Here is a 24295-nt window from a genome sequence, read left to right on the forward strand (position 1 = left end):
GTCTTTCCAGATGTATAAGCTGCCCATGCCACACGCACTAATGCAACCCCATACCATCAGAGATGCAGGCTTCTGAACTGAGCGCTGATAACAACTTGGGTCGTCCTTCTCCTCTTTAGTCCGAATGACACGGCGTCCCTGATTTCCATAAAGAACTTCAAATTTTGATTCGTCTGACCACAGAACAGTTTTCCACTTTGCCACAGTCCATTTTAAATGAGCCTTGGCCCAGAGAAGACGTCTGCGCTTCTGGATCATGTTTAGATATGGCTTCTTCTTTGAACTATAGAGTTTTAGCTGGCAACGGCGGATGGCACGGTGAATTGTGTTCACAGACAATGTTCTCTGGAAATATTCCTGAGCCCATTTTGTGATTTCCAATACAGAAGCATGCCTGTATGTGATGCAGTGCCGTCTAAGGGCCCGAAGATCACGGGCACCCAGTATGGTTTACCGGCCTTGACCCTTACGCACAGAGATTCTTCCAGATTCTCTGAATCTTTTGATGATATTATGCACTGTAGATGATGATATGTTCAAACTCTTTGCAATTTTACACTGTCGAACTCCTTTCTGATATTGCTCCACTATTTGTCGGTGCAGAATTAGGGGGATTGGTGATCCTCTTTCCATCTTTACTTCTGAGAGCCGCTGCCACTCCAAGATGCTCTTTTTATACCCAGTCATGTTAATGACCTATTGCCAATTGACCTAATGAGTTGCAATTTGGTCCTCCAGCTGTTCCTTTTTTGTACCTTTAACTTTTCCAGCCTCTTATTGCCCCTGTCCCAACTTTTTTGAGATGTGTTGCTGTCATGAAATTTCAAATGAGCCAATATTTGGCATGAAATTTCAAAACGTCTCATTTTCGACATTTGATATGTTGTCTATGTTCTATTGTGAATACAATGTCAGTTATTGAGATTTGTAAATTATTGCATTCCGTTTTTATTTACAATTTGTACTTTGTCCCAACTTTTTTGGAATCGGGGTTGTAAGTCATACAGCAAACATGTTAGCTGATCACAGACACGGTCTGCATCGTCAACGTTTTGAGAGCCGAGCCGTTATGTTATCAGAGGTCTTAATAATGATGATAATAATTTGGAGGAGTTTTCAATTTGAGAGGACACCCTGTTGTGTACACACACACACCTCAGGGTAATTTAATTGGCTTAACCAATACACCTAGCAGCACGATTTAAGGAGTTGGGAGGAAACCGGCGAACCCAGAGGAAACCCACATGCACATGTAGGAAACTTGTGAAGCTTCATACAGACAGAAACCCAAGCTCAGTTTTGATCCAGAGACCCTTGAGCTACGTGAAAGCAATACTACACACTGTGGCTTCATAAATCCCTGCACTGATTATGTCTTCAGGGTGCTTTCCACACTCGGTCCGTTTTCAGCTCCAATTGTGATCAATCAGCATTTCTGTGCATGTGTGAACACTCCAAATGAACTCCGACACTTCCGATATGAACCAGGAGGTGGTCTCAGTTTGGTTTGCTTCAAGTCCACGTTGCAGTTCACTTAACCTGTGCATTGTGAACACAACGCGCTTCCGGTTCACGTTGCCTTTTTTCCATGGCGTTTTAGACATTTTAGCTCCCCGTCGACAGATAACATACATGTTGTCCTGGGACACTTAAAAAAAAAAAAAAAAAAAGCCCCAAATAGACAGAACCATGGCTATCATCATCATCATCATCTCCCTTGTCCAGCACTGTTACCAGGTTGGGGTCCATGTGGACCTTATTGATCCACAGCATAGTTTTACACCGGATGCCCTTCCTGCCACAACCCTCCCATTTCTGGGCTTGGGAAACAACCATTCATACCTATGGACAATTTTGGAGTAGCCAGTTAACCATGTCTTGGGACTGCGGGGGAAACTGGAGCACCCGGAGGAAACCCACGCAGACATGGGGAGAACATGCAAACTCCACTGGGCTTGAACCCAAGAACCTTCTTGCTGTGAGGTGACAGTGCTAACCACTACACCACCATGCTGCCCAGACAGAACCATGGCTGCTGGCAACAATAGCGTTAACAGAAAGAAAACAGAGGCCCCATCAGAAAGTCAGCTGAGTCCTCTTTCAAATAAACTCTCAAATGCCCCTTTTCCACCAAAGCAGTTCCAGGGCTGGTTCGGGGCCAGTGCTTAGTTTGGAACTGGGTTTTCTGTTTCCACTGACAAAGAACTGGCTCTGGGGCCAGAAAAACCAGTTCCAGGCTAGCACCAACTCTCTGCTGGGCCAGAGGAAAGAACCGCTTACGTCAGCGGGAGGGCGGAGTTGTTAAGACCAACAACAATAACAAGACCGCGAAAGATCGCCATTTTTAAGCGACGAGAAGCAGCAGCTGTACAAACGCGAAGTCATCCATTATTATTATTATTGTTGTTGTTCCTGCTGCTTCTTCCGTGTTGTTTTTGCTTCGATATTCGCGCCAAGGTTTATGCAAACGTAGTGACGTAACTGACGTATACAACGACATAACTGACGTATACAGCGACGTAATGACGTGGCTTCCCTTAGCACTGCGAGCTATGGAAAAGCAAACTGGTTCTCAGCTGGCTCGCAAGTTGAACAAGTTGTGAACCAGCACCAGCATTGACCCCGAACCAGCCCTGGAACTGATTTGGTGGAAAAGGGGTAAATGTGAATGCAAAACAGAAGCAAGTCCTCTTTCTGTTGGTCCACTTTAAGAGGATTCTGTTTGGTTCATTTAAAAAGGACTACAGATGAAAACATGTTGATGAACTCAGCAGCCAAACACCACTCCACTGGCTCTTGATTCAAGACCAGCAGTATTTTGGTGCTGGAAGTGAACTGAATTGAAAACCAACTTTATTGTTGTGAAAAAGCGTGGAACCTCATGAGTGGAAAATAAGGATTATCAAGTTAATGAATGATACCATTAACTTTGATTAAGTCTACACAGTATAGCGTTCAGAGCCAATTTAAGCTTGCCTCAAGAAAATACAACACATTTAACAGTTATTCCATGAAATCGAGTCGTAGATGAGCTGATAGCGGACGAGGCGCGTAGCTTCATGGCTGCTGTGAAATGTAATATTACATGGCTGTATTTTGTACGGAAGCCGCGAGAGGCCCTTCATATAATCTTTTTTTATTCACCTTGTTATCCTGAGATAACGACATAACTAATTCAGGATCTCGAGAAAACACCACAACTAATTCGAGATCTCGAGAAAACAAAACCGTTATTCCGAGATAACGACATAATTAATTCAGGATCTCGAGAAAACAACACAACCAATTCGAGATCTCGAGAAAACAAAACAATTATTCCGTGATCTCGAAAAAACAAAATTATTTCATGATCTCGAGAAAACAGCTGAGATTTCTAGCAGAGCTGCGCCCCCCGTGGGTCAGACAACGAAGACTTAGAAATTGGCGGACATGTACCGGTAACAGAGCAGAAATGGCTTTTTACGATGCCTTGAGAGAGAGGGGGGCCAGTCTTCTGCGGAGGTGCCGCGGACTAATTTTGAAATTATCCCTTATTAAAAGACTTAATGCAATCCCTCTCCGTGTCAACCCCTGATCAAAATATTGCCTTATTAGGTGATCGATTATTCCAGACATTCTAATGACCAAAGTTGCGTCTATACAGAATGAGAAATAGCCCCAAAGTCAGCATATCACAAGTCTCTTGGCGCACCTGAATGAACCATTTCTCAGCTGTTTACTCGAGATCATGAAAGAATTGTTTTGTTTTCTTGAGATCTCGGAATAACGGTTTAGTTTTCTCGAGATCTCGAATTAGTTGTGTTGTTTTCTCGAGATCCTGAATTAATTATGTCGTTATCTCGGGATAACAAGGTGAATAAAAAAAAAAGGATTATATGAAGGGCCTCTCTCGGCTTCCGTAATTTTGTGAATTGAGTTTTACACATTTACTGGATTTTGAGAAACAGAACATTTTTATTTTTTGCAAATTTGATCAAAACTTTATACAAAACATCTGACAAAATAATTTCCCCTTAGAATGTAAAGAAACTGGCGAAATGACAGTAGCAATTTGTGAAAAATGTTATAATAATAATTCTTGGGAAAAGATACGTTCTTACCATGAAATACTTTTATTCCATATTTTTATTGCTTTTTTTGGGGTTTTGTTCTCAAGTAGACTTTTTATTTCGTCCTCGGTTGGTTCAGCAACACGCTCTGCCATGCTGTTTTTCTCTACTCACGGTATATGAGCTGATAGCCTCGTAGTAGAGTAGCCAATCAGAGCACGCGATTGCTCATATCCAGTGAACGTGGATAGAATACTAATTGATACTGAGTTTAGTCAGTAAACCTGACCACAGATCTGTCTTTAGGACTCTGAATGCTCTCAGGATGGAGCAGTGGTTCCACTGTTACCTTGCCGTCCTCGGAATACACGTTCTCGTGGTATCCTCTGACGATGGTGCGGTCGATAAACAGGCTCCTCATCACCACGATGGCTTTAAGCACCTTTCCCAGTGTCACCTGCACACAAACACGAAAACAGTAGACTTGTGATTGACCATCAGGCCTGTGGGGTAAGCTGGAGACTTAAACCTCACCTGTTTGTGTGTGTGAGAGAGAAAGAAAGACCGGCGGGTAGGAGCTCTGCTCTTTTCACAAAGGTGTTTAAACAGAGGCCCAGATTGTGTGAACAAAACAGCGGAGAGAGCTCTGAATTATTAACGTGGTTCTCTCAATAACACCATTCAACAGGGTTTAAGGAAGAGCGGAGTTTGACCCCACCCCTGACCGAGAGAGACTGAGAGACAGACGCGCAGTGGTGATGAGATGGACCAGAAGGGATTGTGGGTAGACGGGGTCAGGGACCTCCTTGAGGGGGCTTGAAAAGGAGGCACACAATGAAGAGCAGTGGGATAAAGTTCAGCTCAAATAATCAAAAGAGTTACAGAGAATGGCTTATGCACAAACACATCCACATAAGAAATTGAACTACGCACAATAGTTTTGACAGAGTTTGCAAAAGTTTGTACTCCCATTGGTTTCTCAGTCAAAGGGGAAAAAAGTACCACTTTTTTTTTTTTTACACAGTTTATCTACAAACTCCTAGAACCGTACTTGAGTAAGTATGGAGCTTGGAAGCTAAGAAAAGTATCTGAATACGAATTTTGTTTATTTGAATTCTACACACGTCACATTAAAAATTCTATGGTGTATTTAATACATTTCCATTTTGGTCAGTGTTTTCTTCGTTGTCTTGAACTTGCTAGTGACAAGATATGCTTTTAAAACATATTTTAAATGGATGTATGCTTATAAGTACGGTAGAACCTTCGATACAAATCACAAAACTTCAAACCTCAACAATCAAGATTTCGTACAGAAATTAGATGAAGCTGAAGGTGAAGCATCCGGCATTCCATACTCCATAAGCAAGATCCTTAACCCTTAACTGCTTGGCTATATTTTTGGCTTAAATTAAAAGCAGTACAAGAAAGAAAGCACAACTTTATTCATCACACACTTGTGAAATTCCTCTCTGCATTTAACCCATCTGAAGCAGTGAACACACACACATACTGTACCCAGAACAGTGGGCAGCCATGCTAACAGCGCCCGGGGAGCAGTTGGGAGTTCGGTGCCTCGCTCAAGGGCACCTCAGCCCAAGGCCGTCCCATATTAACCTAACCGCATGTCTTTGGACTGTGGGGGAAACCGGAGCACCCGGAGGAAACCCACGCAGACACAGGGAGAACATGCAAACTCTACACAGAAAGGCCCTCGCCGGTCACTGGGCTCGAACCCAGAACCTTCTTGCTGTGAGGCGACAGCGCTAACCACTACACCACCGTGCCGCCCAAAAAAAGTGGATGTGTCTACACAGATAACTAAAACGTAAACATACTGTACATTTGCAGGAAAATGGCCAACTCTCTGTAAAGGCAGGATGAAAAAGTCTTGTCCGTCTCCTTTGGATTAAAATTAGAACACAATATCAATATGACTGACATTGTATATTTGCAAACAATGTTGACAACTCATGATTTCTTCATGCCAAACAACATCTTGAATGTAAAGCAAGTGCAGACCAGTCCCCAACTGTCTTCAAACATTGAGAGTATGTCGTGCGCGTTCTGGTTGCCGCTTCTCACCAGAACTTTTTTTATTTTCTTTCTTTTTCTATTTTCATTTTTTTTCTGTGTGTTTGTGTAGTTTGATGTTTGTTTGAAGGTTTTGTCCGCTGGTTGTGGTGTAGCTCCGGACCTAGTTTTGGGCGTCGGTTCCCTACAGGCCTTGGTTCGCTGTGGGTGATGCCTGTGCTCCCAGCTATGGACTGCAGTGAGCGCGTTGCTCATTTTACATCGTGGTTGTCCAGCGCTCTGTGCTTAACCGCTTGGCGTGATGTTCCGAGCAATGTTGCTCGGTGGTGTCGCGGCGGCTGTGCAGGCGGTTTGGACATACCAGCGCTCTGCATGGCGGTGCTTCTGTGCTTGCTTTGTGGATCCATGGCGTGGTGTTTGAGAGATGTTGATGACGGCGTCACGGTGGCGGTGCTGGAGATGTGGGACTCGTTTTCGTGCGCCTTTTGGTGGGACTGTGGCTGCTACACCACGGGAATTACATCCTGACCCCTACTTGGTGGACTTTTTATTTATTTTATTTTTTATTTTATTTATTATTATTATTTTTTTTTCCCCTTGTCTAGAATTGTAAAGCGTCCTTGGGTTTCTTGAAAGGCGCTATATAAATTTAACTTATTATTAGTAGTAGTAGTACAATAATCGACAAATAAAAGGTGTCTCCGTGGGGAAGCCATGGCCTAATGGTTAGAGAAGCAGCTTTGGGACCAAAAGGTTGTCGGTTTGATTCCCTGGACCAGCAGGAATGACTGAAGTGCCCTTGAGCAAGGCACCTAACTCCCAACTGCTCCCCAGGATGCTCTGGGTATGCTGTATGTCGCTCTGGGTAAGAGTGTCTGCTAAATACCATTAAGGTAATGCCCAGGTCAGATGGCAGATTGCAACTAGTTTTCAACTACTTGCGTCTACCTGCGATGATAAAATCGCAGGTAGACGGCAAGACTGGTCTTGTGTCAACGATGCAGATAACGGCAGTGTTGCAGAGGGTCTTTAGTAGACACAGGCTGACGCAAGTGGATCACCATCTGTTCGCATTTCAGCTGCGATTCGCTTCCAATCAGTGCAAATAGCAGGTTGACGCATGTAGAGGCAGGCGGTCGTGCAACGCTTGAGCAACCAATTGCAGGTTGAAACAGGTAGTGGCAGCTAGACACAGGCTGACGCAGGGAAAGACAAGTCTTTAGAGATGGCTGCGATGTAATGCAGGTAGACTCATGGCCTATATATATATATATATATATATATATATATATATATATATATATATATATTAGTGCTGTCAAAAATGTTGCGTTATTAACGTGTTAACTTGACTCAGTTTTAACGGCGATAATTTTTTTTATCGCGAGATTAACGCTCTGTGACATGATGTAGGTTTTTCATAAGCTTTTGAAACTGCCAGGAACTTGGAACAGAGACTTTGCTTAGAAAACCGATAGCAGCTAGACTGTAATGCCACGCCCCGCACAGCCAGAGTCCTCTGCCCTCCCCCCCAAAGAACCAGCGCGGGCAGGGCGCGCTAGTAGAGATGGGATTTATGGTTCTTTGATGGGATCCGCATCTTTGTGATCCGTTCTTTGAAAAGAGCCGTTCAAAAGACTGGCTAATTTGGCTCTTTTTAAATATTTATTCAGTTTTAAGAAGACAGCGTCTAAAGAAGCCAGATCCCTCTGAACGTAAACTCAATGCTATCCCAGAAACCCTTCCTGTAATATGCAAATTTGGCCGCCTCTGATTGGACAGCGCGACGCATCAGCAGGCAGAAAGTGTAAAAGTACAAAATGTGTTAAGTGAGCTGAAACAGTAAAGATCAGATTCAATGCAATATTTATCAACGAACAACTTAAACTTAATATAATAGTGTACTTTATATTATAATCAAGCATGTCAAGCCTACCGTCACTGTGTAACCTATCTCTCTAATTAGAGTTGTAGACTAAATCAAACAGTAGATCATTTCACTCATGGTTCTCTTGCTAGCCCCGCGCCGGTGCTCGGCTTAGGTTTCACTTTGCAGTGGCTGTGTCAAGACGTGTTATGCTTTGCAATAAAAAAAAAAAAAAAAAAAAACATTGGTACAAAGCAAGCCCATTCACTTTTTTATGTTGATAAGAGACTTACAATGTTTTTTTTATGTGACAAAAATGTGCGATTAAACTGCGAGTTAACTATGACTGTCGCGACATTAATTGCGATTTTAATCGCTTGACAGCACTAATATATATATATATATATATATATATATATATATATATATATATATATATATATATATATATAGTTTTAAAGGTTTTCTGCGTCTCGCTGTGTCTGCTTCCGACTGGTTGCATCCTGCCGTACCAGCTTAAAAACTCTGCATCTTGCAATACGTCTGACCACAATGAAGGATTTGACACAAAATGCTTAGCTACTGGGTTTTGGTGCAAAATTAAGAAGCAAGTATGACAGTCAAAGTGTCCAGAAGAACTGTGGCTGGTTCTGGAAGATGCTCAGTAAAACCTACAGCTCATTTCCTTATAAAACTGCACTCACTGTATATGAGACTACTATTTTTATTTTTTTTTTAAAAGCAAAGTGTCGTCTCACACCAAATACTGACTTTAATTTATTATAGCTCACTGCTGTTTTTTTTAAATGTTGAAACATTTCATTTCAGTATTTTTTAAGCCGTTTTGGTCGACAGCATTTCTCTACCTGTGCCTGAGACTTTTGCACAGTCCTGGAGTTCCATCTATCTTCAAATCCTGCAAACGTTCAACCGATCATTCTCAAGGTATTGTGTTAAGAAAAAACTTGGAAATATAGATTTATATAGACTTATCCTTGCAACCAGCGAGTGAATCGATCCGATTTTGGAATTGATCCAAACAGTCGAAGTCCCTCGGTCACAGCAAGGTCAAATGTCTGAAATAGTTTTCTTCCTGTTTCTCGTCCATTTTAAGCGCAATTCAGGCATACAAATTAGTAACAAGGTGGAGATGATGTGTTGGCAGTGAAGGCATCTCTGTTGATGACAGGGTCGATCTACTTTTTAATAATTAGCCTACATTATGTAATTGTTAAAATTTCAAGCTACAACACTACTACTTAACATGTATATGATGCATTCAATTCAACTGTCTTTAGTTCATCGGATAAGAGTACACATCAGATGTTACAATTAAGATAAATAAAGATAATGCGCAATAATTACAGCATTTACACTTCTGAAAAATATTACAAAACCTAAAAAGAAAAGGAAAGAAAATTAGATAGCTAAATTAAAGAGTAACCTATTAAAAACTATCCTTAAAACGCTCAGTATTTATCTTCAGTTTTATACAGGTTCTACAACCCCGATTCCAAAAAAGTTGGGACAAAGTACAAATTGTAAATAAAAACGGAATGCAATCATTTACAAATCTCAAAAACTGATATTGTATTCACAATAGAACATAGACAACATATCAAATGTCGAAAGTGAGACATTTTGAAATGTCATGCCAAATATTGGCTCATTTGAAATTTCATGACAGCAACACATCTCAAAAAAGTTGGGACAGGGGCAATAAGAGGCTGGAAAAGTTAAAGGTACAAAAAAGGAACAGCTGGAGGACCAAATTGCAACTCATTAGGTCAATTGGCAATAGGTCATTAACATGACTGGGTATAAAAAGAGCATCTTGGAGTGGCAGCGGCTCTCAGAAGTAAAGATGGGAAGAGGATCACCAATCCCCCTAATTCTGCGCCGACAAATAGTGGAGCAATATCAGAAAGGAGTTCAACAGTGTAAAATTGCAAAGATATTTTAAGTTCGTTTCTTAGACAAGGATTTTTTTAAGCTTGTTACCTCGTTAACAGTTTCGGCGAGAATCTCCCGCCTTCTTCAGAAACAGTCACCAGATGTCGAGTGGTGACGTGCCTTATCAGCTGATGTTGCGTTACGGAGGCGTGAACGTCCCGCCCAATTTGACAGGTAGGTCACGCCTCCTGCTGTCAGGTCGCTCCTCCAGGACGGCGCTCCAGGTGTGCGACAGCACGTACGCTCCCTCATCCCGGTTCAACGTCCTCTGCGCCCGCTTACGTATCTCCACTGCCTCTAAAATCCAACGCTGGAATCTATTTTCTTCAGCGCGAATGACTCTGTCTGTAACGCAACATCAGCTGATAAGGCACGTCACCACTCGACATCTGGTGACTGTTTCTGAAGAAGGCGGGAGATTCTCGACGAAACTGTTAATGAGGTAACAAGCTTAAAAAAAATCCTTGTCTAAGAAACGAACATAAAATATTTGTAATAGTTAGACATAATGAACATCCACTACATATTAAAATTGCAAAGAGTTTGAACATATCATCATCTACAGTGCATATCATCATCAAAAGATTCAGAGAATCTGGAAGAATCTCTGTGCGTAAGGATCAAGGCTGGAAAACCATACTGGGTGCCCATGATCTTCGGGCCCTTAGATGGCACTGCATCACATACAGGCATGCTTCTGTATTGGAAATCACAAAATGGACTCAGGAATATTTCCAGAGAACATTATCTGTGAACACAATTCACCGTGCCATCCGCCGTTGCCAGCTAAAACTCTATAGTTCAAAGAAGAAGCCGTATCTAAACATGATCCAGAAGCGCAGACGTCTTCTCTGGGCCAAGGCTCATTTAAAATGGACTGTGGCAAAGTGGAAAACTGTTCTGTGGTCAGACGAATCAAAATTTGAAGTTCTTTATGGAAATCAGGGACGCCGTGTCATTCGGACTAAAGAGGAGAAGGACGACCCAAGTTGTTATCAGCACTCAGTTCAGAAGCCTGCATCTCTGATGGTATGGGGTTGCATTAGTGCGTGTGGCATGGGCAGCTTACACATCTGGAAAGACACCATCAATGCTGAAAGGTATATCCAGGTTCTAGAGCAACATATGCTCCCATCCAGACGATGTCTCTTTCAGGGAAGACCTTGCGTTTTCCAACATGACAATGCCAAACCACATACTGCATCAATTACAGCATCATGGCTGCGTAGAAGAAGGGTCCGGGTACTGAACTGGCCAGCCTGCAGTCCAGATCTTTCACCCATAGAAAACATTTGGCGCATCATAAAACGGAAGATATGACAAAAAAGACCAACTAGAATCGTACATTAGACAAGAATGGGTTAACATTCCTATCCCTAAACTTGAGCAACTTGTCTCCTCAGTCCCCAGACGTTTACAGACTGTTGTAAAGAGAAAAGGGGATGTCTCACAGTGGTAAACATGGCCTTGTCCCAACTTTTTTGAGATGTGTTGTTGTCATGAAATTTAAAATCACCTAATTTTTCTCTTTAAATGATGCATTTTCTCAGTTTAAACATTTGATATGTCATCTATGTTCTATTCTGAATAAAATATGGAATTTTGAAACTTCCACATCATTGCATTCCGTTTTTATTTACAATTTGTACTTTGTCCCAACTTTTTTGGAATCAGGGTTGTAAGTAGCGAGGAAGCGATGTTTCGGTTTTTGATTTTATTTAAAAGGCGGCAGTCACGCTTATCTAAAAGCTCCAAGATATTAAAACTAATTGATGTAGAACATCTCTTACAGCATCTTTTTGAAAAGCATTGGACAACGGTAGGATCTGAAAGACTAGCAGCGTAAACTGGAAGGCCATACAATATTTTCAGGAGAACTATTGCATTTCAAAGACGATGTACTTCATGTTGCGTGTAACCTTCTTTGCGCAGACTTCTAATTACAAAATGTGATTTTGTGATTTCACTTCTGAATCTTCACAGTAATCAATCATCTGAAGAGGAAAGAAGGTAAAAGGAACCATGCAGAAAATCTTGTTACTATATGCTGAGGCCTTGTTCCACGTGCCTTCTCTTCTGTAAGGTTTATTTATTAAATTGGTGGTTGTCAGAGCAGCTTTATGGCCTCTGCTCTCCTCAGGTGGCTGACAATGACATTCTAAAGCTTCCATTCATTACCACCTACAGCCTTCGATGGGAGAGATCTGCCCCATGTAAATTGAAATATTACATTTCACAGCAGCCATGAAGTCCTCAGGGCAGGAAAAAGTGAAACCAACACCTACGAGATGTTTATCGTTTATTGTGGCCACCATGCAGCAAGGAAAGGTTGGCACTTCTTGGGCAAGATTTGAATGAACAGATCTACCACGGGAGTTATTTTAAGACTTGCTGCATTTTGTGAAATTCTAAAGCAGACACACAGGCAGATAGGTAGGTCCACCCCCCCATCAAATCTCTTCAATCTCCTGAACAAACATGGTCCATCTCAGTGTTGTAGTTGAGTCACTAAACCTTGAGGCCGAGTCCAGTCTCGAGTCCCCAGTGCTCAAGTCAGAGTCAAGTCCAAGTCATTAAAAAAAAAAATTTCGAGTCAAGTCTGAGAACAAGACTCTAACCGCACCATTTGACGGCGGCTGTTTTTGCGCCATTAACATTAGTTTGTTCCTAAACATGACGTATGAACAGGTGAATGTGCTTCTCTTTATCAGGGAGTGTGAAGTATTCTGTCAGAGATGGTTGGGAGACGGATGTAAGTGCAGAAGGTGTGTTTATTCATACAAGCGAAGACGGTAAACAATGCAGAACGGCAGTCAAAATCGTAAAACAGTGAAACAGGCAATAGGTCAAGCGAGGCACAAATAGGCTATCGTAGACTCGGCAGAATCAAAGACGAGAAACAGGAAATCAGGGATCAGGAAACCAAACAAGGAAATCAGGCTTGGTAATGTGTCAGCAATGCAACTCAATACTTCGCAAAGTAAGTGTGTTTTCACAGTTTTTATATAGACGTGCTGATCGCATCTTAATCTTGTGCAGGTGCGAGTCGTTTACGGCACGCGCATGAGAGCCCGCTTGGTGTGTGCGCTGTCCGGAGCGCGCCCGAGAGTCTATCTGATGCACGTGCCAAGGTGCGCAGGTGTGACACTCTTGCATGAAATTAGTACAAAATTAATGTAGATATAAATATCTGATGCCAAATTATTATGGCATGTTACAAAAAAATAAAGAAAAAAAAATCTGAGTCCTCATCTCCAATTTACGAGTCCGAATGCAGTTAATGCATGAGTCCAAGTCCGAGTCATCAGTGCTCAAGTCCAAGTCAAGTCACGAGTCCTTAAAATGAGGGCACGAGTCGGACTGGAGTCCGAATCCTGGACTTGAGTACTACAAGCCTGGTCCATCTTGGTAAGTTTTAGTTGAACCCTTGAGCTCCATTTCAGAAAACAGAGGTCAGATTAAGTGCAGTTGTCTTGCTTGTACTGGTCTGCAGTAATCTCTCTGTGGTAGCGTGTGTGTGTATATGTGCGCGCATGTGTGTATGTGCGCGCATGTGTGTGACAGGAGGCTCGGGTTGAACTGGCAGGTAATCTGATGATTCTAACCTGTGTCTTATTCCTAACAGAATACTTGTATGTGTTTCTCTGTGCTTTCAGTGACTGCCATAGCCAGAATGAGTAAGAGTGGCATAGCTGGCAGAGCTTACAATACGCACACACACACAGCGTGAACTTGAATGGTGAAAAACTCTTTCTGGTTACATCAGTCACTGAAAGCAGTCAAATTATCACATGTGACCTGCTGGATCGACTGCCTCTTCTCCATTCAAATTTGAGTAAGAAGATACTACGGGGCGGCACGGTGGTGTAGTGGTTAGCGCTGTCGCCTCACAGCAAGAAGGTCCGGGTTTGAGCCCCGGGGCCGGCGAGGGCCTTTCTGTGCGGAGTTTGCATGTTCTCCCCGTGTCCGCGTGGGTTTCCTCCGGGTGCTCCGGTTTCCCCCACAGTCCAAAGACATGCAGGTTAGGTTAACTGGTGACTCTAAATTGACCGTAGGTGTGAATGTGAGTGCGAATGGTTGTCTGTGTCTATGTGTCGGCCCTGTGATGACCTGGCGACTTGTCCAGGGTGTACCCCGCCTTTCGCCCGGAGTCAGCTGGGATAGGCTCCAGCTTGCCTGCGACCCTGTAGAACAGGATAAAGCGGCTACAGATAATGAGATGAGATACTACAGGTGAGAAGGGTCATTTTATTTTTAACAATAGCTTGCAATCTTGGCCAAATGCTTTATGTTGAATTTTTTTTTTTTAAATTAAGTTTAAGCAAATGATTCATCATATATACATAGTGCCCTCCATAATCATTGGCACCCCCATTTGTAAAGATCAATAAAAAAGGGCTTGGGGAGGAAAAAAAAAATCCACCGTTTTTTTCCCCCTAACCCTTTTTACTAATCTTTACAAGCGGTGCCAATAATTATAGAGGGCACTGTAGTTAAATATGCGTACAATTGTAAAAAGACATAAAATCTAGATTTTTGAGGCTGTTTGTTGGACGATCATTTAATTTTAAAATATATCACTTCTCCAGTTGTCCTTCCTTGGACCACTTTTGGTAGGTACTAACCCCTGCATACCACGAACACCCTACCAGATGCGCCATTTTGAAGATGCTCAGGCCCAGTCATCTCGCCATCACAATCTGGCCCTTGTCGAAGTCCCTCGCATAGCTGCCAACATTCCGAAATTGTAAATAGTAATACAAGGTTGGGTACTGAGTCTTGGTGGGGGGTTGGGGGGGCGAAGCCCCCCCGCCACCAAAGCTTTCTAGCAAAACTACCCTGAAAAATCACACTAAAACAAAATAGTTTGACAAAATTTATTCTACAAACTAAACTATCATCTTACATTAATTTGCAAAGTTCTTTTCAACAATGTATGAAAATAGTCAGTGAATCAGGCAAAAACTTCAAACAATGCAACTGGCACATATAACTTTTGACAAAGTACACATTAGAGAAATAGACTAGAGCTTACTCAGTCAACAGTTGATGTTATTGCACCACATAAATGTCTCACCGACATGGAGCACAAAACACGTAGTGATCGCCCTTACTTGACTTAGGCCAAGTTTACATTAGACCGTATCTGTCTCGTTTTCTTCGCGGATGCACTGTCTGTTTACATTAAAACGCCTGGAAACGCCGGGAAACGGGAATCCGCCAGGGTCCACGTATTCAATCCAGATCGTGTCTGGTCCGGTGCTGTGTAAACATTGAGAATACGCGGATACGCTGTGCTGAGCTCTAGCTGGCGTCTCATTGGACAACGTCACTGTGACATCCATCTTCCTGATTCGCTGGTGTTGGTCATGTGACGCGACTGCTGAAAAACGGCGTGGACTTCCGCCTTGTATCACCTTTCATTAAAGAGTATAAAAGTATGAAAATACTGCAAATACTGATGCAAATACTGCCCATTGTGTAGTTATGATTGTCTTTAGGCTTGCCATCCTTCCACTTGCAAGTGGTAAGTGACGCGCATGCCCGACATGCACTGAGATCACACACACAGCGGCTCAGTCCCAAATCACTGCTCGTGCGCTATACTCGCGCGCTCTGTGAGCTGCGCAGGGCCGGAGTGCGCACCCTCCAGAAGGCACTCGCTGTTCAGGGCGGAGTGATTTGGAGCGGAGGATGCCTGCGGAGCCGAGCGTATCCATGTATTGGCGTTGCTATGTGCACGCAAATCGTGTATTGGCGTTGCTGTGTGCACACTAATCGTTTTAAAAACGTTAATCTGATGATCCGCTGATACGGTCTAATGTAAACCCCACCTTAGAAATGAAGGGAAACTCCTCTCGGTACGAGTCCTTGAAGCGCTGGCCCTTCCCCTTAGCCATGCTTTCTTTAGAGATTAGTACTACGCTGCATCTTCATAACAAAAGCTTGAAACGCCATGCTTTGTTCAGAAACTTCGTGAACGAAGGCCAGACGATAGCGTGCCATGGATGATCTAATAGCATCATTGATTGGCTGAGAGAACAAGCAATAGCCAATGAAATTTGGCGTAGTATCTGCCGCTTGGAACGAAGCGGTGTTTTATCAAATACGAATCCCACCGGTGATAGACTTTGAAAATGACCCATGAAAATTGGCAAAATCGTATTTTATTGTAGTAAATTCGTATTTTCGTAATCAAAACGACAAATCGTAATAAATACGATTTATCCGTAGTAGTTGGCAGCTATGCCCTCGGATCCTTACTTGTGGCCATTTTTCCTGCTTTCAACACATCAACTTCGAGAACTGACCGTTCTCTTGCTGCCCAATATACTGTATCCCACCCCTTGACAGGTGCCACTGTAATGAGATAATCAATGTTATTCACATCGCTGGTAGTGATGTAGTGGTTAGCACTGTTGCCTCACAGCAAGAAGGTTCTGGGTTCGAGCCCAGCGACTGACGAGGGCCTTTCTGTGTGGAGTTTGCATGTTCTCCCTGTGTCCTCTGGGTGCTCCGGTTTCCTCCACAATTCGAAGACATGCCGTTAGATTAACACAGGGTGGCCTTGGGCTGAAGTACCCTTGAGCAAGGCACCTAACCCCCAGCTGCTCCCTGGGTGCTGTAGCATAGCTGCCCACTACTCTGGGTACGTGTGTGTGCGCGTGTTCATTGTTCACTTTTGTGTGTTCAGTACTTCAGATGGGTTTAATGCAGAGGATGAATTTCACTGTGCTTGAGTGTGCATGTGACAAATAAAGGCGGCTTCTTCTTCTTCTAATGGCCAAACAGTGTGTATACCAGTGGCGGCTGGTAGTCTTTCAAACAGGGGAGGCTGGTTGGTTACGATATTTCCAGATTTTAAAAGAAAAAACACATCAATTTTGCCCATACTCTTGCCTCTGATCTGGCTGATTGTTGGCAGGGTCACAAACTGTGAAATAACAGGTTCTTTTGGCCCATTAGCCTACTGTCCAATATACATGATGGTGGTGTTGGGGGGGGGGGGGGGGGGGGGGGGGGGGTATATTTTAACATTTTATATTTTAAAATTGTGGCATGTTGTTTAAAAATTGATCATTATTGAAAGCAGCTCTTTGTCAGGAACCTCAGCAGTAACAGCAGAGTGTTCTGGAATAGGCACAAGCACTGACCTTGGGGAGCCAAACATAGAGCTGGGTGCCACACATTTCATTCAATGACACTTTCCCTATATTTTACTTATTTTGACTGAGAAATGTTTTATTGACAATTTTGATAACCCTTCACTTTTAATCCAGGTCTGTAGTGTGAAATGTTCTCGGCTGTGTTTTTGTTTAAAAATGTTTTCCAAATTGTAGCTGTGTTTAATTCATATCCAGAGAAATATATATTCCAATATAATATACTCAGCATAAACATTTTAAATAGATTCTATATTTTTGGTCCATCCATGTCCAACAATACATTTTCCTCGTCACTGAACTTGCTGTTCGCCAATTCACTTTCTCGTACCAGGAGAGCTGAAAGGAACGAGTATTATTCCCTACCTTTTTCACCAAGTCAATTTGAGGCGTTGGTCTACCCTGCTCTTTAATTTTAATTTTTTCCTCGAAAGGAAGACTGGCAAATGGCTTCGCCAAAATTAAATCAGCAATGCTTGGCATCTGTGCGCAGCTTTCTTGCTAGCTGACTAGCCCCCTCAAGTTCAGCCACTCAAATAAACGAAATTTCTGGAACCAAGATAGCAAACTTGACAACACTATATTTACACTTTATTTACAATGAAAATATATACAAACTAAAAAAGCTGGTAGAAACCGTATGTAATGAATGAAATCGAAATGTAAGCCGATCTCTTACAATACACTACAGCACTTGCGAATCCGCATGGGACTGAACTGAAATTCACCGCTGCCTGTCTATATTTGAAACGAGCTGTCAATCAAAGAAAATATCCGGCCGCTTTCACCAATCACCAGTCTCCTCGCGGAAAGCTTTGGCATGTCGCTCTCATTGCCTCCCACTGTGAGGCTGGGAGTCCATGGGAGTCCGTGGGCGGGCGTTTTCGCAGTATTTGTCCAATAACCATCTTGCATTTTGATATTGAAAAGCGCATAGCTCCCAAATGCCATTGAAGTCCACTGAGGCTGGGCTGCATCGCGCTGTCACGAGGGGGAAAAACTCACGCACACATTAGGCGAACTGGGGAAAGTTATAACGGAATGATTTCGCACTGTAGTTGGGTTGAGCACATATATTTCTATGATTCTGGATCTGAAATAGCAATGTTATAAGGTCGGCTATAACATAAGCCTAGCGCAATTCATCCGACACGATGTTCGTCATTTTTAGAGGAGGCTGAGCCTCCCTCGTTGTCTTAGAGCAATCGCCCGTGGTGTATACACACACAAGATGGGGGTGTTCACACGTCAACTTTTACTCCGGTGTAGCACCGGGGCTGCCCCGGTAGAAAGTTCACACGGTACAAAGTTATACCGGTGTAGCCCCTGAAAGCTGCTTAAACCGGTGCAAATCTAACCCTGCTCGGGAGGTGGTTTAAGAAATTTACTCCGGAGTAAATGCTAGTTTGCGGGGCAGCACCGATATAAAATGGGACGTCTGAACGCTACAGGGGTAGACTCGCTACGCGTGAGGAGAGTTGATTACATACGGGCATTGCATAATTTGCATCCTGGTATTTTGCACTTCCAAAATAGCGAATATCAACAACAACAGAACTGCGTGTCTTCCAGTGTTGCCAGATTGGGCGGTTTTAAGTGCATTTTGGCGGATTTGAACATATTTTGGGCTGGAAAACGTCAGCAGTATCTGGCAACACTGGTGTCTTCATCCACGTTGTTTTCCCAGCGCTTGGTGATGCCATGACAACCGGGAAAAGGAAGTACATTTTCACGCATGAGCATATTTCATTTCCGCATTATTACTATTGTATAGCACGGTCGCAAAAACTGCCGTGTGAACGCAAGTGGGGCTGCACCGGTAAGCAGGTTTGTGACGTGTGAACGCTCCACAAAATTTACACCGGTGTAAGATATATCGCAACAAAATACATCGGTGCAGCATCGATGCAAATATGTGCCGTGTGAACACCTCTATATACAGTTGTGCTCATAAGTTTACATACCTGGCAGAATTTTTGCTTTCTTGGCCTTTTTTCAGAGAATATGAATGATAACACAAAAACTTTTTTCCCCACTCATGGTTAGTGGTTGGGTGAAGCCATTTATTGAAAAACAACTGTGTTTTTTCTATTTTTAAATCATAATGACAACAAAAAACATCCAAATGACCCTGATCAAAAGTTTACATACCCCAGTTCTTAATACCGTGTATTGCTCCCTCTAACATCAATGATAGCCTGAAGTCTTTTGTGGTAGAGGCTCTTTATTTTCTCAGATGGTAAAGCTGCCCATTCTTCTTGGCAAAAAGCCTCCAGTTCCAGTAAATTCCTGGGCTGTCTTGCATGAACTGCGCGCTTGAGATCTTCCCAGAGTGGCTCAATGATATTGAGGTCAGGAGACTGAGATGGCCACTCCAGAACCTTCACTTTGTTCTGCTGTAGCCAATGACAGGTCGACTTGGCCTTGTGTTTTGGATCGTTGTCATGTTGGAACGTCCAAGTGCGTCCCATGCGCAGCTTCCGGGCTGATGAATGCAAATTTACCCCCAGTATTTGCTGATAACGTGCTGCATTCATCTTTCTTTCAACTTTGACCAAGTTTCCTGTGCCTTTGTAGCTTACACATCCCCAAAACATCAGCGATCCACCTCCGTGCTTTACAGTAGGAATGGTGTTCCTTTCATCATAGGCCTTGTTGACACCTTTCCAAATGTAACGTTTATGGTTGTGGCCAAAAAGTTCAATTTTGGTCTCATCACTCCAAATTACCTTGTTCCAGAAGTTTTGAGGCTTGTCTCTGTGCTGTTTGGCGTATTGCTGGCGAGATACTTTGTGGCATTCGCTTGGTTTTAACAGAGCCCCTGATTTTCCATTTGTTAATCACAGTTTGAACACTGCTGACTGGTATCATCAATTCCTTGGATATCTTTTTGTATCCCTTTCCTGTTTTATACAGTTCAACTACCTTTTCCCGTGGATCCATTGACAATTCTTTTGCTTTCCCCATGACTCAGAATCCAGGAACGTCAGTGGCTGGATGAAAGATGCAAGAGTCTGTCTGGATCCCAGAAACTCACTCAGCTTTTATGCGCACACACTGATTACAAGTAAACAGATGTTACCTCTAGTAGCCATTCAAACCCATTTGTGTCAACTTCTGTGCATGTTATCAGGCCAAAATCACCAGGGTATGTGAACTTTTGATCAGGGTCATTTGGGTAGTTTCTGTTGTCATTATGATTTAAAAAGAGAAAACACAGTCGTTTGACAATAAATGGTTTCACCCAACCACTAAGCATAAGTGGAAAAGATGTTGTTGTGTTATCATTCATATTCTCTGAAAAATGGTCAAAGAATCATAGATTCTGCCAGGGTATGTAAACTTATGAGCACAACTGTACAAACATATATGAGGAAACGGGCTTTTCAGGGAAATATGATGCGATTGGGAAGTGGACAGAAGTTAAACCCTTCTTCAACGTTCCACATAATTCATAATGAGTTTTTTCTTACTATAGTTTAAGATTACACATGGTAGAGATGCAATTTACGCGAAAATGATAAACTGCAAAAATGAATAAATGTGAGCAAAACTGACCTGACGTATCAACCTGTAACGTCTTGCCTTAACAGCACATTTGGCATCTGTACACTTATTGTACTTATTACACTCTTATTGTAAGGCTAATTGAAGCCATGCTGTGTGCTGTAACTTGGCAGGAGAGGCACGGCCAGCTTCAGAGGGTATATTTTTCCCCCCTCGCTGATGCTGAATCCTTTTACTTTGTCTTCTTGTTTCAGCAGCAAAAGATTCCAGCAAGAAATTGGCTCGTGTCGACCAAATAGCAGCAAACCTACAGCCATCTGCTTGGAGATCTGAGCGCTGTGCGTGCACATGAACACACAGTTGATGGAAACGCACATGAACGCTTCTGTGCTCATACACACAAATTTTTGATCATATGCAAGTACAGACGTAGAAATCCATAAAACGCCCACACACACCGACTACATGAGATCCACATGATAAAGGACTGCAGGTTGTTAGAACTGTATGGACGGAGGTTGAAGAGAAACCATCCGAAACACACCAAACTTATCTGCGATACAATTCCTCACTGAAAAGCCCATTCAGGATTTAATCCTGTGTGATGAAGCATACAAAACAAAAACAAAACCCCAAGTGGAGATGTGCAATCTTGGCAAACAGCACGTCTCTAAAACAACAGGATTTCCTGGATACATCAGACGGGCTGTTAGGGCAAGTTGAGGATTGATCAAAGGCCTCTGAGCTTCATGAAGTGTCACGTTTTAAATATCCCTCCCCTTAAAAAAAAAAAAAAAAAGGCCACTAGAGTCACCGCTTTGGCACAAACACACAAGGAATAACTAATGCCTGATTTTTTTTTTTCTTTGTGTGTGTGTAGGGGATAACGATACACACCCATTACGAATACTTCCAAAAACATCATGATCTCAAAAAGGCTTAACTACGGAAATAATCATCCTTACAAAATTAACAACCCAAAAATCTATATTAACGCAACCCGCCATAAACGTTTACACGGTTTCATTACAAATCTCCCAAAAACCTCATTGCGAGAGCTCATTAATTGCACAACAGTGACTCAAAAACCTCCTACATAAACACGAAACTCATCACCGATTAAACGTCACTCACTTCAAAACTCAAAATCCCTCCAAAAACGCTATACATATAGAACATCTATGTACATTCTGTACGTGTGAAGCCAATTTTTAATGTCAATAGCTATTCTCGGAACGCTTTTCTTCAGCTTTCCTCCGAAAAGGCTGGGCTGAAGCGAGGTGCTGGCGCGGGGCCTGGCACGAGCTCAGTGCCGAGGACAATAGAAGTTCGTTAAACTTCGAGGCGTCCTGGAGCGGCTCACTCACCGAGAGAAAAAGCGCACTCCCAGGAGGAACAGAGCGCCACGGTGGCAGATGGTGCTTTTTATTTGGAGCGAGAGTGGGCAGAAAGAGAAGCAATGGAGAGAGCGTGGCAGAAAAAAAAAAAAAAAAAAACATGGCGAGGATGGGAAAAGAGAAAGAAAGCGTTTCTAAGCAACAAGTGAGTACTGCCGCCAAAAATCAGCTGCAAAACAGGAAGCGAGAGGTGCCAAAGTGGGAATGTGGTGAGGCGTCCTGCATTAGCTGACCTCACAGGGCTTCGCAGAAGCTGCAGGCCTGCACGATGTGTTTATCATGAACAACACCAGATCCTTTTTACTGTGGATGATGGAAAGCTTGGGAAGGCTTCTTGCTTGGTGCTATGTCTCCTGGGAGTCACTTTGATGCTTTGAGGTGAATCTCAGGAAGCCGGTACCCTGCTGAACCAGCTGGCTCAGGCCTCTTCAACCACTCAGCATTAATTTGACTATCCGTGCACTCTCGCTGCCAACTCTGGCATCACCACCATCGCAACCTCATCAACTTTTCTGTCAGCTCTCCATCCAGCACTGAAGAAGACAAAAAGGTGCTACTTTGGACTGGCTATAAACAAAACATGCTTTCTGAAGCTCTGATCTTACAGTGACCTCTGTATCCTTGTGGCTCAGCACTATCTGGTTTTCTGAGGACGTTCCAGAAGTCTGTGTCGATATTCCAGAGCCGGAAGTCGGCCATGTGCTCGGGTGCCCTGAGCCATGCCCCTGACGAGGGCAAAATATTCTTCACGTAGATCAATAGCAGCACAAGGTCACTTTTAGATACAATTAAAAAGGCAGGGCTCTTAAAGTACCAAAGGTGCGAGAGAGAGAGAGAGAGAGAGAGAGAGAGAGAGAACAAGACACAAGCTGTGTCCAAAACCACTCACTTTTTCACTACTCCCTACTCACTATCTATATACAGGACTATATTGTGAGCTCACTGATAAAACGGGGGGAAAAAAAACCCCCACTTTCGGACACTACTCCGCCGCGACGTTACTTACGTCATTACTGTCGCACAATTACAACGTGCCAGATCGGTCGGCTGGTGGGTTTTCAAAATAATAAATACATGCATGTATTTTTGTGATAAATACAACCCCGATTCCAAAAAAAGTTGGGACAAAGTACAAATTGTAAATAAAAACAGAATGCAATGATGTGGAAGTTTCAAAATTCCATATTTTATTCGGAATAGAACATAGATGACATATCAAATGTTTAAACTGAGAAAATGTATCATTTAAAGAGAAAAATTAGGTGATTTTAAATTTCATAACAACACATCTCAAAAAAGTTGGGACAAGGCCATGTTTACCACTGTGAGACATCCCCTTTTCTCTTTACAACAGTCTGTAAACGTCTGGGGACTGAGGAGACAAGTTGCTCAAGTTTAGGGATAGGAATGTTAACCCATTCTCGTCTAATGTAGGATTCTAGTTGCTCAACTGTCTTAGGTCTTTTTTGTCGTATCTTCCGTTTTATGATGCACCAAATGTTTTCTATGGGTGAAAGATCTGGACTGCAGACTGGTCAGTTCAGTACCCGGACCCTTCTTCTACGCAGCCATGATGCTGTAATTGATGCAGTATGTGGTTTGGCATTGTCATGTTGGAAAATGCAAGGTCTTCCCTGAAAGAGACGTCATCTGGATGGGAGCATATGTTGCTCTAGAACCTGGATATACCTTTCAGCATTGATGGTGTCTTTCCAGATGTGTAAGCTGCCCATGCCACACACACTAATGCAACCCCATACCATCAGAGATGCAGGCTTCTGAACTGAGCGCTGATAACAACTTGGGCCGTCCTTCTCCTCTTTAGTCCGAATGACACGGCGTCCCTGATTTCCATAAGAACTTCAAATTTTGATTCGTCTGACCACAGAACAGTTTTCCACTTTGCCACAGTCCATTTTAAATGAGCCTTGGCCCAGAGAAGACGTCTGCGCTTCTGGATCGTGTTTAGATACGGCTTCTTCTTTGAACTATAGAGTTTTAGCTGGCAACGGCGGATGGCACGGTGAATTGTGTTCACAGATAATGTTCTCTGGAAATATTCCTGAGCCCATTTTGTGATTTCCAATACAGAAGCATGCCTGTATGTGATGCAGTGCCGTCTAAGGGCCCGAAGATCACGGGCACCCAGTATGGTTTTCCGGCCTTGACCCTTACGCACAGAGATTCTTCCAGATTCTCTGAATCTTTTGATGATATTATGCACTGTAGATGATGATATGTTCAAACTCTTTGCAATTTTACACTGTCGAACTCCTTTCTGATATTGCTCCACTATTTGTCGGCGCAGAATTAGGGGGATTGGTG

The 24295-nt window shown here is 42.9% G+C and overlaps 1 protein-coding gene across 1 annotated transcript in view; it reads right to left on the reverse strand.

The window, feature by feature from the left end:
• The window catches only part of med27 (mediator complex subunit 27), a 200614-nt gene that overhangs the window by 36356 nt on the left and 139963 nt on the right, over nucleotides 1-24295 (reverse strand). Inside the window, exon 5 of the mRNA XM_060930908.1 lies at nucleotides 4399-4506. Coding sequence (XP_060786891.1) covers nucleotides 4399-4506 — 108 coding nt within the window. The remainder of the gene's footprint in view (nucleotides 1-4398; nucleotides 4507-24295) is intronic.

This window comes from Neoarius graeffei, chromosome 10 (assembly GCF_027579695.1).
Source record: "Neoarius graeffei isolate fNeoGra1 chromosome 10, fNeoGra1.pri, whole genome shotgun sequence".
NCBI classification, from domain to species: Eukaryota; Metazoa; Chordata; class Actinopteri; order Siluriformes; family Ariidae; genus Neoarius; species Neoarius graeffei.